We start from the raw sequence: 12693 nt of genomic DNA, 5'->3' as shown, positions 1-12693 counted from the left end.
CTCGTTGAAGGCAATTCTCAGTAGCCCCGTCCCCTGAATTCTTTTTGAAAATTCATGTTAACTGGTGCACCCCGAGGCATAATTAGACCACCAAGTAGGTCTAAAATTGGCTCCATACACCATGCAGTTTTACCAATGAACACTGTTTTTGTAAAGTCGTAAGGGGGGGGGGGCGGGGGGTGTACACTCGTAGCAGTGGCCTTCTTCTCAGCTGAATGTATGATTGCCCCCTCCCACCCCTCCCCCGAATTCTATCCAAGTGTATAATTTAGAAATGTTTTGATTAATGTTGAAATACCAAAATACTTTCATCTCAACAATTCAGTAAACAATATCCTGAAAAATGCCTAACATGTCTAATAATCATGCTGTCTTGATGACACTTGTAGTGACGCAATACTATCACGATAGATTTCGCTAAGCGATAGTACGCGTTTTTCCTTGGAACTTACACTAGCCTCTTATCTTTGCTTTACTGGAATGGTCAAGACTATCAAAATATTTTCATTATTTGCATAATGCGTTTTCATTATTTATTTAGTGCCGGAACCCTTTTTATGTTTGGACTTCGGAAGATCTGTTGTGAATGGTCAAGAGGCCCTGCAGTGGCGGAGCTAGGGGTATTGGTCAAGGGGGCGAGAATGGTCTGTAGGGGCGCTTCCGACACTATCTAAGCGGAGCGCCACCACGAGTTGGCGCGGAGCATCCCGAAATTTTTGAGTAAAGATACTCTCTAGATCGCCGGAAATGACCCTTTCCGGGCCTTGTTAATTTGCAGATAAACGAAGAATAAATAGGTGTCATCGCCAATATATGTGACAAATGTCAATAGGTAGATGAGAGCGCAATATAAAAAGTCAATAATCGCGAATAAGTAAAATGTGGTAAAAAGCTGAAAAGGGCGCCAGCAGTCCATTTGAGTCCGTCAGGGGGGGCATCCGCCCCCTGACTGTACGGACGCTCCACCACTGAAGAGGCCGTCCAAATTGTAGTTTGGTGAGTTGCAGTGTAATAACTAAGTTTTTTTTTTTTTTTTTATCTTTTCCATAAGACCTATACGCTACGACCCACAACACGTATACACTTCAAGCGGCTGTACAGGATTCTATGAACGCAAAATTACCAGAAAATTATCGAGGTAAAAATGATGAATTGACATTTCGCAGCATACTGTTGAAGACCTCACTCCTAGATCTAAGGAATTTGCCATTTTGTTGTAAATTGCTATTATTTGAATTGGAAGATTGATCATATATCTGAAAAAGAGGGGTATTTCCCTCGTGGCCAATGAAACGACTTGAACAAGTCTCATCTTCAAAATCTAAACAAACCAACGACACAGTGCAAAGCAGCGTTTGAAGAACGGTTGTATGGTTGTACTTCTCTGCTTGTTTAACGTGATTCCCCGAAGCTACAGTACTGGCTTACTAATATGAAGACCACCCTTACTGGTCCAATACAACCCATTATTGGAACATATCCAGAACCAGAATTTCCAGGCTGGTAATGCTCAGTTCCTATTGACGTATTTTCAGCTTCAATATCACAAATCAAATATGCACTTTTACATAATTTACTTACTAAAAGTGTAGGGGTCTTTACAGCTAGCATGTGAAGTTGATTGCCCACAAAGACTGCTGTAGTGCCACGGTGCTATCTGAATGCAAAAGTCCAAAGAACTTTCAAATGCTTCAGAAACCAAACACTGTAATACTGTATAATCACTAAATTAAAAAAGATCAATGATTGGATCAAGGTGAAACTGCTACAATGGGTTTTTCTTTGTTGTGAGTATCCTTTTGTTTCTGAAGTCTTCTGAAATTTCTCATTTTATTTTATGTTAATGTTTCACTTTTGATTTAGAAGTCACTGAGGTTGAACGGCTCCATGATGTAATACTTCAACCGTAGGAAGAAACCCTCTAGTGAAGACTGTACTGGATAGAGGAGATCAGGACCTATGAACCTATCAAGCTTTTTTCAGTATCCTACACTTCTTGATGCACAGAGTTCCATAGAAATGGTAAGAATGAAGTAAATCTAGGTTTGTTGTGACTTGATTCACCAAACTGCTGGCTAGCAAGCATGGTTAAGGAAGTTAAATTCCCCCTCTTTATCAATATCATGTCATGATAACATTTTCTTCTTTGCATATTTGAGAACTTAATACTGAAGTAAACATGCCTCAGCTAAAGTCCCCAGGGATTTATTCTTCATAGCATAGAAATTACATTTTTCTCTCTAACATGTATTTACATGCTTTAAACTTAGTAGAGGTCAAGAAGTCTCATAGATGTTACAGAGCTCTTCTGAAGCCCCCTGCACCCGGCTAGGGCTGATATATATATTCCACAGAGTAAAATCAGATTAAGTATTTCTATTATTGACAAGTCCTCATGTGCTCAAAACTGCTAGCAGATTCCAGAAACTATGTAAAAATACTGAATATTTGGAGAGCTTTGCAGTACCCTTGTAAGTCCTGCCACTATAAACAGAAAACGCAATTGGAAATACTTCCTAGTCATCTGAGTACTGTATATATAAAGCTGTGAATACAGAATTGTCACTTGTGCTTGTTTAATTTTTAAACATTGCTCAGCTAGTCACTGCAGTTGGTTTTAAAAAGTATAATTGGTCTCAAAATTGATCTAACTTCATCAACTTGAGTATGGTGACTTAACAAGGACATAGGAAAAAAATAAGTGTCCCATAATTTCAATCTTTTGACTTTTTCATCTCAATATTTAGACTTTTTATCTCAAGATTTTGACTTAAAAAGTCAAAAATGATGCCTTTTTTTGACCTCATAAGTCAACATTTTTACTTTTTCATTTTAATACTATTTGTTAACTCAAAATTTTGAGGTTACAGGTGTTTTCATCTGCCAAATTTATGGAAAGAACTGACCATATTGGATAGCTATTAACCAGCTGAACAGGGTACTTTATAAACCTTTGGTGATCTAAAATCTGGAAAGAGACCCCCAGAGAGTGGTGTAACTAGGTCAATGTAGGCAATAAAGTCTCCAGGGGCCTGGTGCCATTAAATGAAGAAAAATAATATAAAACACCCATTCACAAGCTGATACACTAAATTAGATACAATTATCTCCTGATAAGTGGAAATTCAAAGACATTCTGTCTTTAATAGGAAAGAGAGGTGCGAAATCTCACAAATTTCTCAGTCAAGCCCAAACCATGCATGGTTGGGTTTGTGTGCGGTTGGACTCTCCTTTGGGAGCTCATTTATATCACTGCACCAAACCTTTATATGCCACATCCACTAAACAATGGACAATCCGGTTCAAGTTTGATGGTTTACTGGTTAATTGCTTTTACACTTACCTGGTTATTGGAAACTGAAGTGTACTTTCCTTCCCCTGGATTTTTTTTTCTATGAATGTCCATGTATACAGGGTAGTTAACCAGAGACATACACATATCTATTTCTGACTGACATTCTCAATATATCCTATCATTAGGACTTAATTCTCATTCACATCACTTGCTTTTCTCTTCATTAGGTTTACTTGAATTATCCTGAAGCGAGCTATTAGGGGATCACCTATTCCACCTGTAGTCACCAATTTTTGATGGAAGTTTTCATACTGTGCTGACAAGGACAATGAATGGTTCATCATCTGATATTTTCTCCATGTGATGGTAATCACATTAATGGTTAGTGTAGAACAGTGATAGTAATTTTTCAACAACCTCTGGTAGATTTTTTTGGATAGCATCGCAGATCAAGCATTACTCTTTTATCTCCATTCACTCTCAAGAAGAATTGTATATAAAGTTTTAACTCATCCACTCAAAATACAACTAACAGGATTAACCCCAAGTAAAGACATTAACATGATCGGATTCTTGCTGGATTAATCCAGTACTTGGTATGTTTGTAATGAGCTTGCCATGACACAATAGCTGCCTAAACACCCACTGGAACATTTTACCATTTGATAAACTGAAATAAAAATTGCCTCCGAGACTCATATGAATAAAGTCTTCTAGAACTCCTGACACTCCCAGAATGGTAAGACTAGAAGATAACTTATTGGTTTGTATGAAAATAGTTTGGGTTACCTACAAATGTGTCTTCTGTTTAGGGATTTATTTTCTTCAGGTTAAACAAAATTTTCGAAATAACATTTTAAATATTTCTATAATGATGTAGAAACATAAAAGAAGTCAACTCAGTATGTATTGCTGAGCTATGTGTTAGAGGTATTTGTAATGAACACTCCATCAAACAAGCAAACAAAAACTTGATTAATTTAGGTAGGTCACACATAGGTCACACAACTATGGATATAATCTTGAACTTTAATGTACTTTGTTTGTTATGATGTTTATTTACTGTAGTACAGTAGAGATGACTGTTTTAAGCATTTGTTTACATATTGGAAATATGATTGTAATTGGACAGTAAAATGCAAATCAACTCCACCTTTGGTATTCATCTCAAAGGTGTCTATCATATCAGCTGAAGATTATGGTTGGGTTTGTATCTCCTTTACTTCTTTGATATTTTTCTCCAAACTCCTGAAAAACTGTCGCACACCAGTTCTAAGATTCACAATCACATCCTGCGAGGCTAAAGAAGCATTATTCAAGTAAGGTGTACACAAAACCAGTAACATTGAGAGCCAGGCACAGTTCCATGCGCATATTTTTCTCCAAGCTACTGAAAAACTGTCGCACACCAGTTCTAAGATTCACAATCACATCTTGTGAGTCTAAAGAAGCATTATTCAAGTAAGGTGTACACAAAACCAGTAACATTGAGAGCCAGGCACAGTTCCATGCACAGTTGTGTCACCAGATCCACTTTTTTTAAGTATTTGTTTATCCAAAGTTAAAAGTATATCATTCTTTATCACATATTTCACTGGGCACTTAGCTGACGTACAACTGTAGCCTCCACCCAACCCTCACCCTCTCACAACAGGACTGCACCGAACAACAAGTTATGAAATAACAGTATATGTCAAAGTCTGCAGATAGAAAAGTATGTACTTTAACTCAATCAATTATAGTACAATGTCAGCATTTCAGAAATCCTACAAATTCATCAACCTATAGACAGTACAGTGAACCACTGGTTCCTAAATTATGTGACCAGAATCCTTCATCATGTTTTCTTCAGGTTCCATTCTATTTCATGGTTGCATTGTTATAACTGTTGTTTCTCAAATGAATATTAACCAGACTGGATTGCTAGTGGTATTGCCTAAAGTTTGTATTGAGGATTCAATGCTTGTCTCAATTTCAAACTGTTTCTTTATATTTCAATTAGTTTGGTATTAGGTGAGCTGTATATACACTGTGGGAGTGCATTATGAGATCTAGAACTCATCATGTACAGTCAATAGATTTGTATTCTAGTTGCATTAGTTTCTTTACATTGTTATTACAATGATAACTGAGTGATTTATTTTGAAACTACAGTAGTGTTTATAGTACTGTAGCTGTGTTCTGTGTTTGACAATGTTACATGGTAGAATGCAGCTACTTGCAGACCGGGTGATGACAATTTACATGAATAATAACATGATAGCTGATGACCAAATGTATTTTGTTTTTTCTCATCATCAGGTAAACTACAATTATTCAGTACTGAGATCAGCCTGTTTAAGGATTTACCAGTTTCATATCCGGATTACAGCTCTGGAAGAAATGCGTACAGTTTACATGAGCAGGGTAATAATTACACGGTGCACCACCTGATTTTTACACCACCCATCCCCCGCCTCCATGAGAATGCAAGTTTTTAATTGGATATTTTTTACTCCATGACATATCAGATGATCCCTCAAGGGAAATTTCCCCACCGGAAAGTCTATCATCCAGCATCTCCCCCCCCCCAACCCCCATCAATTCCCATAACATATGAAAAATCTAGTTAGAATACTGCTAAAGGTTGAGTCTTAGGGATTCTGTGAGACCTCTTTTGTTCAGTGTTTCTCTAACTGTAGCATCATCTCTACAAATTGTACCATAATTGTAGGTTTCAAGAGGATAAAATTCTGATGCCAAGTACATCTCTAATCTTTCAAATCTGACCAATTTAATGGTCATTAGACACACATTGTTTCATAATGTAACAGTTTCATTCCTGTTTGAGCATATAATGCTAATGAAGGCTTTCTATTGTCACCATCTCCAGGTTGAATGGATGTTATGTAATTTAAGACAATGTCCACCTATCCCATCATACTAAATAGTTGTCATGGAGCTTTCTAGTCACTTCGCCCAACAACCATTTCGCCCAACTGCCATTTCGCCCAACCAGCCTGGTCATTTCACCCAACCAGCCTGGTCATTTCGCCCAACCTTTTATTTACTAATATTCAGTCAGAATAATATTACTTTTTTTCTATTTCACTAGCTCAATTTGATTTATTTTGGGTTATGTTACTTCGTGGTAGGAATAAAAAGTGAGGTCAAGTCCGCCAGGCATTAATCAAGGGTATTGTTCACAGCAGTTAGGTGTTTATCTAGTTCTACATAGTGTTAATTTAATGTTATACAAACAAAGGGGAATCGGTCTCCATAGAAACCTATCAAACCTAACCCCTAAAACACTGATCAATCCTACCGACTAACAATTCCCGAACGTTTACTATCAAACCTATCAAACCTAACCCCTAAAACACTGGTCCATCCTCAAGTTTCCTTAATATTCGGTTCGTATCCCGTAACGTTAACAATTCCCGAACGTTTCCTTACTAAAGTATCATATTTAATCAAGGTTGGGTGAAATGACCAGGCTGGTTGGGCGAAATGACCAGGCTGGTTGGGCGAAATGACCAGGCTGGTTGGGCGAAATGGTAAGGTTGGGCGAAATGGCAGTTGGGCGAAATGGTTGTTGGGCGAAGTGACTTCCTCCCGTCATGGATAATGATAGTTACTGAGTATTGCACTATGACAAGCAACAGTTTATCATTCTATCACAGAAGATCGTACAACACAATATGATAAATTCTTGTAGGAGTCAGCATGTTATGTCATCTGAAATCCTTAATGCATTTGTATTATTTTTATGTTCTCAAAGTTAGTGTGTAATTCAGTATTTATGTTTTAAGAGTGTGTTTGGGATGGGTGGGGGGGGGTGCATCAGGTTGCTGTCTGTTGGCAAAGTTGGAAATGAAGTTACTGGGAAAGTTGCAAAAGCAAAAACAACAACATTTATGTAATAGAGCAGCCTCTGCTTCACACTGGTATACCGATTGTTTGACAAAGGCAATCTAGATCAGTATTTAGACCTAACTTTGCTTGACTTCAAAGTAACAAAGATGAACAACTTCATTGGCTTGCTGCACCACTTAACGTTAAAAGTACCAAATTAGAAAGTGTGCTGATCAATTCAGTCTAATCCAAAAGATTGCAAGCATGTTACCAATTATAGCCTCTTGTTTTGTTTATGGATACATTTTCAAAAATTATTCAACTTTAAAATAAAGCGCCTTTCCATAAAATGAATGAACTTGCAATTATTAAGTTGTTTCAGGAACACAGAGTCATTTTAGCATTAGCTTGTATATCTGTGAGCAATGGAATAACTGTTGATTAAATATTAAAAAGGCAAACTCAATAACAAATGTTTTCATTGTTTGCATTAATACATCTAGTTCAGATATGCTCAATAAACAATAAGTGACAACTGATTCTTATTTTATTTGTCATTATCTCATCATTAGGTAAATGTGGATTAATCAGTCTTGAGATGATCTTTGGGGGTCACCTGATGCGAATCTTGCACAGAATGGTTTACAATATGCTGATGGTAATGGTAAGTGTATAATTTGTGTATAGCAGGACTGGTAAGCTGGGTTGTAAAATTAATTAGATTTGAGTTTGGGGAGAAAGTGACTTTTTGGTTTCGATGATAATCGTAACCTTTGCATTCTTGATGGCGTATATGTGTGTTTGGGTGGGTGTGTGTGAGTGCGTCTGTGATGTCCATCTTGTGAAGACGATATCTCAGGAAGGGAAGGTCAGACCAATTTAATATTTGGGATCACCTGGGGTCAAACTGTGAAATCAATTTTAACACGATATCCCAAGAAGGGCAGGTCAGACTGACTTCAATGTTCATATGTAGAAGTATCAGAATGAGTACAAGAAGCCTATTGTTTTTGGTGGAGGTCAAAGGTCACTTGGGGTCACCAGGAGTGAAGTTGTAAAAACTTTGTAAACATGATATATGAAGGAGGGAAAGTCAAATCAACTTGATACTATATGTGTAGAAGTACAAAATTAAGAAGAAGAAGCCTATTGTTTTTGTGGAGGTCAAAGTTCATTTGGGGTCACCAGGGGTCAAACTGTGGAAACCTTGTAAACATGATATCTCAAGAAGGGAGAGTCAGATCGATTCCATATTTGATGTGTAGAAGTACCACAATAAGTATAAGAAGCCTATTGTTTTGGTGGAGGTCAAAGGTCATTTGGGGTCAAAAGGGGTCAAACTGTGAACAACTTGGAAACACGATATCTCAAGGGGGGAAGGTCAGATCAAGTTGATACTTAATGTGTAGAAGTACTAAATTGAGAACAATAAGCCTATTGTTTTTGGTGGAGGTCAAAGGTCATTTGGGGTCACAAGGGGTCAAATTTTTAAACCTTGTAAACACAATATCTCAAGAAGGGAGGGTCAGACCAATTCCATATTTGATGTGTAGAAGTACCACAATAATTATAAGATGCCTATTGTTTATGTTTGGGTCAAAGGTCATTTGAGGTCACCAGGGGTCAAATTGTGAAAACCTTGTAAACATGATATCTTAAGAAGGGAAAGTCAGACCAATTTCATATCTCAATAATGGATTCTTGGGCCAACCTCTTATTTAGTGTGTAAACATACCACATTGAGCTTAAGAAGCCTATTGTTTTTTGTGGAGATGAAAGGTCATTTGGGGTCATCAGAGGTCAAATCGTGAAACCCTGGTAAACATGTAGACCCTCACTATACATTACGTCAGATTCATGAAACTGCTCGTGTTACATCATTGAAACCACAATGCACTCTTGCATTCTGGTTTACCGTTTAATCCTGGTGGAACAGTATATTGTTTTGAAACTTGCTTGATCAACAAACTCCATAGGGCCTAAGGGAAGATAAATGCCCCAATCTAACAAACATAAACCATATATTAGGCACTGCATGCCAAACATTGTATTGCTTACCAATGTGTAAATAATCACAAAGATGTGTATATGTTTAATTAACAATTTTTCAGTGTGTCAAAATGGTTGGGTGGCAGGTAAGGGTAATACTCAGTCTTTAAAGTGTGGCCACACTCCTCAGTATTGCTAGCCTCACTTCCACAAAAAATATGGTAATGTACTTACTTGAGGTTATATCCTATTGATATAAACACAAGACTTCCTGAGGCTTAGAAATATATAAATAATTTAATATGTGACATACTTCTCCATCATTCTGTTTTAATGGAGACATGTATTAAGTGAGATTGATAATATATATGATGTGTATAACACCCTGCACAACTGCCTCAGCAAGTGAATCAATGTTTGTTTACTATGATCACTGTCTGGAGCCTGTGTGCTTTCACTCGCTATATGTTTCATATGTCACAACTAAGTGTTTTGATTGATAAAAGGCAAAATAACTAGCAAGAACCATTTCTCCATTTCCGTCATAACCTTCCCTGCCCTCCCCATTTCATTGCATTCCAAAATTGATGTCAAATTTTAATGTGAAGATTAATATGTTTTTATTTTATTTATTATATTTTATGTCATTTGATCTATGTACACAGGAATCATAAGTAAAAGAAACTGATGTTTTTCTCAGGACCTCTTTGAAGTCAACATGAAGTTCATATGTAAGTTAGTACTAATAGAGTCGTAGTAACTAATTGTGTTGAATACCTCAGAATCAAAACATACCCTAAGTGGCTCCATGATAAAAGCAAAGTTGCTTTGAACAATGTGATAGTCCTGTGCTGTGAGCTATGTCAGTCCAACAAACCCAAAGATGAAAACAGCAATAGTAAACAAAACATGTGTTGCCCTGAGAATATAACTGTATAAATATTCATAGATCCTCATTATTTAAGACATACGGAAAGACTTTGATAGCATGATGTCATCAACTATTTTAATGGTCCTAACTGAACACTATAGCATCAAGTACATTCCGCGATAGATACTTTGAGTAAAGCACTCTTCTTTACTGTGGTACAAAAGTTATCACAGACCTCTTGAATGTTCACCTTGATAATCTAGTGATAGGTAAGGTTGAATTATTTTGTAGTCTCTCTTAGACCTCCAGCTGGTACAGTTTTCAACATTGCATTGCAACGGTTTTTCTGTTCATGTCCTTCAAGGAATTGAAAAAAAAGAAGCAAACGGGCCAACATCACTGATGACATAACTTCCTTTGTGGATGAGAGGGTGAGTGTCTCTACAAACTAAATTCTCGACATTCAGTTATTGAAATGGTAATGGGTTGTGCTGCATACCTTTGATCAAGGCAATAGAGCTGTATTAAGTAATTATATTTTAATGTATTTATGTTGCACCCATTCATGCATATTAGACCAACAGACCCAAACAAGAATACAATGGAATGCATAGTTACTACCCTGATCAGAAAGTGATATGCATATTCATGTATGTTCCTATTTGAAAGGAAAATAATACAGTTATAAACTACATGGTGTCAACTTCCCAAATATTGACCCCAACATTGTGTCAAGATATTTAATTCATTGGTAAATTATCTTGCTTTTCCACAATTTTGTTAGATGGATGAGGCCTGAGCACTCACATATTCTTTACCACCCCAATGCAACAAATGTGCTACACATGTGTACTTATTTTTCTAATTCCTTTTCAATTAGGGCTGAGGAGTCAACCCACAACAGCATACAATAACCAGCACAACATTATATATTACAAAGGATAATTTAAAGAATCTGTTTGTTTTTTTATGATGATTAATATAACTTTTGTTATCAAATCATTGCTGCTACATTAAGACAATGAGGCCCACACTAAATAACAGGTGTTATGCGCATGCATGATGTTGGGATTTAGTTGATCTATGTGGTGCTGTATATCTTATATTTCCGACTAAGGGAGTGACATGAGATGCGAGAAAACTATTCAGAATTTCACTGGCATTCAGAAAGGAAATGTTGTGAGTTTGTTTGGTATGTATCTTTCCACAATGAGAGGAAAATCAAAACCCAAATGAATAAAGACTAACAGAGTTGGCAAATGCAATAAACTATTGTAATAGAAATCTAAACAATGTGGGTAGCAAAGTTGAGTCACAATTATGGAATAACATAAACCAAGATGGATTGAACTTTTTCAACTTAAGAACTCGTTCTGGGATGTTTAGAGTATCAATACACAAATTAAAAATTACCTGATTAGCTGAAGCAACTTCAAGGACTTTTATGGTAGACCTCTGTAACAATATGGCATAAGATGAGGAAATGGTCATTCGGCTTGACACCAAGCCCTTAACTGACTGCAGAAATTGGTCTGATTTTTCTTCCTGTTCAAGCATGCAAAGGATAGAAAACCGACGTCCCTCTTTGGTTTTCTGCAGGTGTTTGATGATGATGTCTGCTGCTGACTTGTTGAGTCCACATGCAAAGCGATAGACATACTGGAGGGCAAGCGGGTTGATGCTGTTCAAGGTTTCTTGCACATTGATTGATGACGCTGCTGAAGAGGCTCCTGTTATCCAAGCAGACAGATTATATGGGTTTTAATGTGTTCAGTTTACTGCACTCATGAGATCACGGTGTTGACACATTGTAATAGTGTCACTGTACCATTGTCTTATTTGTAGCATCAACTCTTAGCATCAACTCTTCCTATAATTTAATTAGTAACCCTTGTATATATAGTGCTATTTGTAAAACTATCATTCACATGGTGTATGTTAATGATGTTTTGCTTTATGTTGTTGTAACATCATTAATATCACTGTAATTATAAACAGGAATCAGGTCTAAGTACAGGCCCAGTGACATTGAATAATAACACTGAAACCTGTCTTCATTGCATGCTTTGTTACTGCATTGTAAGTACTAACAGGCCAGTACAACAGTAAATAGTAACCCTAAGCATGCTTTCATTACATGCTTTGTTACTGCATTGTAAGTACTGACAGGCCAGTATAACAGTTAATAGTAACTCTAAGCCTGTCTTCAATAAATGCTTCATTTAAGTATGTTAGGACAGTATCATCATTATTACTCAGTAAAATGTAGGTCAGTCTGACTGGTTTAGCACAGTGGTCCCATTTCGTATGCTACTTATCCAAGTTGTAGCCCTGTGAGGGCGACTTCATTAATTTTTACCAAAAGGAGGGTCAATTAAGGTCAAAGGTTACATGAGGTTATTAGCAATCAACTGGAAGAATGAGTTAAATCTGCATCTTAGCTGGATGCTTGCTCACATTGTCAGTAAGCTTGGTCTGAACAATTCAGTTTGTGAAGGGGCACAATAGAAAACTATATATAGTTATATAACTAACTTTTCTACAATATTTCTCTCAACCGGTCAAATTTGTAACATCATTTTACAGACCTCCTTATGTGAAGGCAGGCAATGATAATATTGTCAATCAATAAGGAATGAGTGGATGTATTACTGATATACATCGCTACGTTCTAGTTGGTGAACTTCAATGATGGTATATTCAT

At 36.8% G+C, this 12693-nt stretch overlaps 2 protein-coding genes across 17 annotated transcripts in view; one reads left to right on the top strand and one right to left on the bottom strand.

Moving 5' to 3' along the window:
* The window catches only part of LOC139970087 (uncharacterized), an 853056-nt gene that overhangs the window by 255115 nt on the left and 585248 nt on the right, over positions 1 to 12693 (top strand). For 4 of the 16 annotated variants that reach the window (XM_071975766.1, XM_071975765.1, XM_071975764.1 and 1 more), the window contains one exon: positions 7702 to 7793. The exons of the other annotated variants lie outside the window; for them this stretch is intronic. In XM_071975766.1, coding sequence (XP_071831867.1) covers positions 7702 to 7793 — 92 coding nt within the window. The remainder of the gene's footprint in view (positions 1 to 7701; positions 7794 to 12693) is intronic. 16 annotated transcript variants of the gene reach the window in all.
* Positions 1 to 12693, bottom strand: part of LOC139970039 (uncharacterized) — a 69725-nt gene that overhangs the window by 37137 nt on the left and 19895 nt on the right. Inside the window, exon 6 of the mRNA XM_071975622.1 lies at positions 11403 to 11719. Within this exon, the coding sequence (XP_071831723.1) occupies positions 11403 to 11719 (317 nt within the window). The remainder of the gene's footprint in view (positions 1 to 11402; positions 11720 to 12693) is intronic.

This window comes from Apostichopus japonicus, chromosome 7 (assembly GCF_037975245.1).
Source record: "Apostichopus japonicus isolate 1M-3 chromosome 7, ASM3797524v1, whole genome shotgun sequence".
NCBI lineage: Eukaryota > Metazoa > Echinodermata > Holothuroidea > Aspidochirotida > Stichopodidae > Apostichopus > Apostichopus japonicus.
Note: the sequence above shows the minus strand (reverse complement) of the source record. Positions and strands in the feature narration are given on the sequence as shown.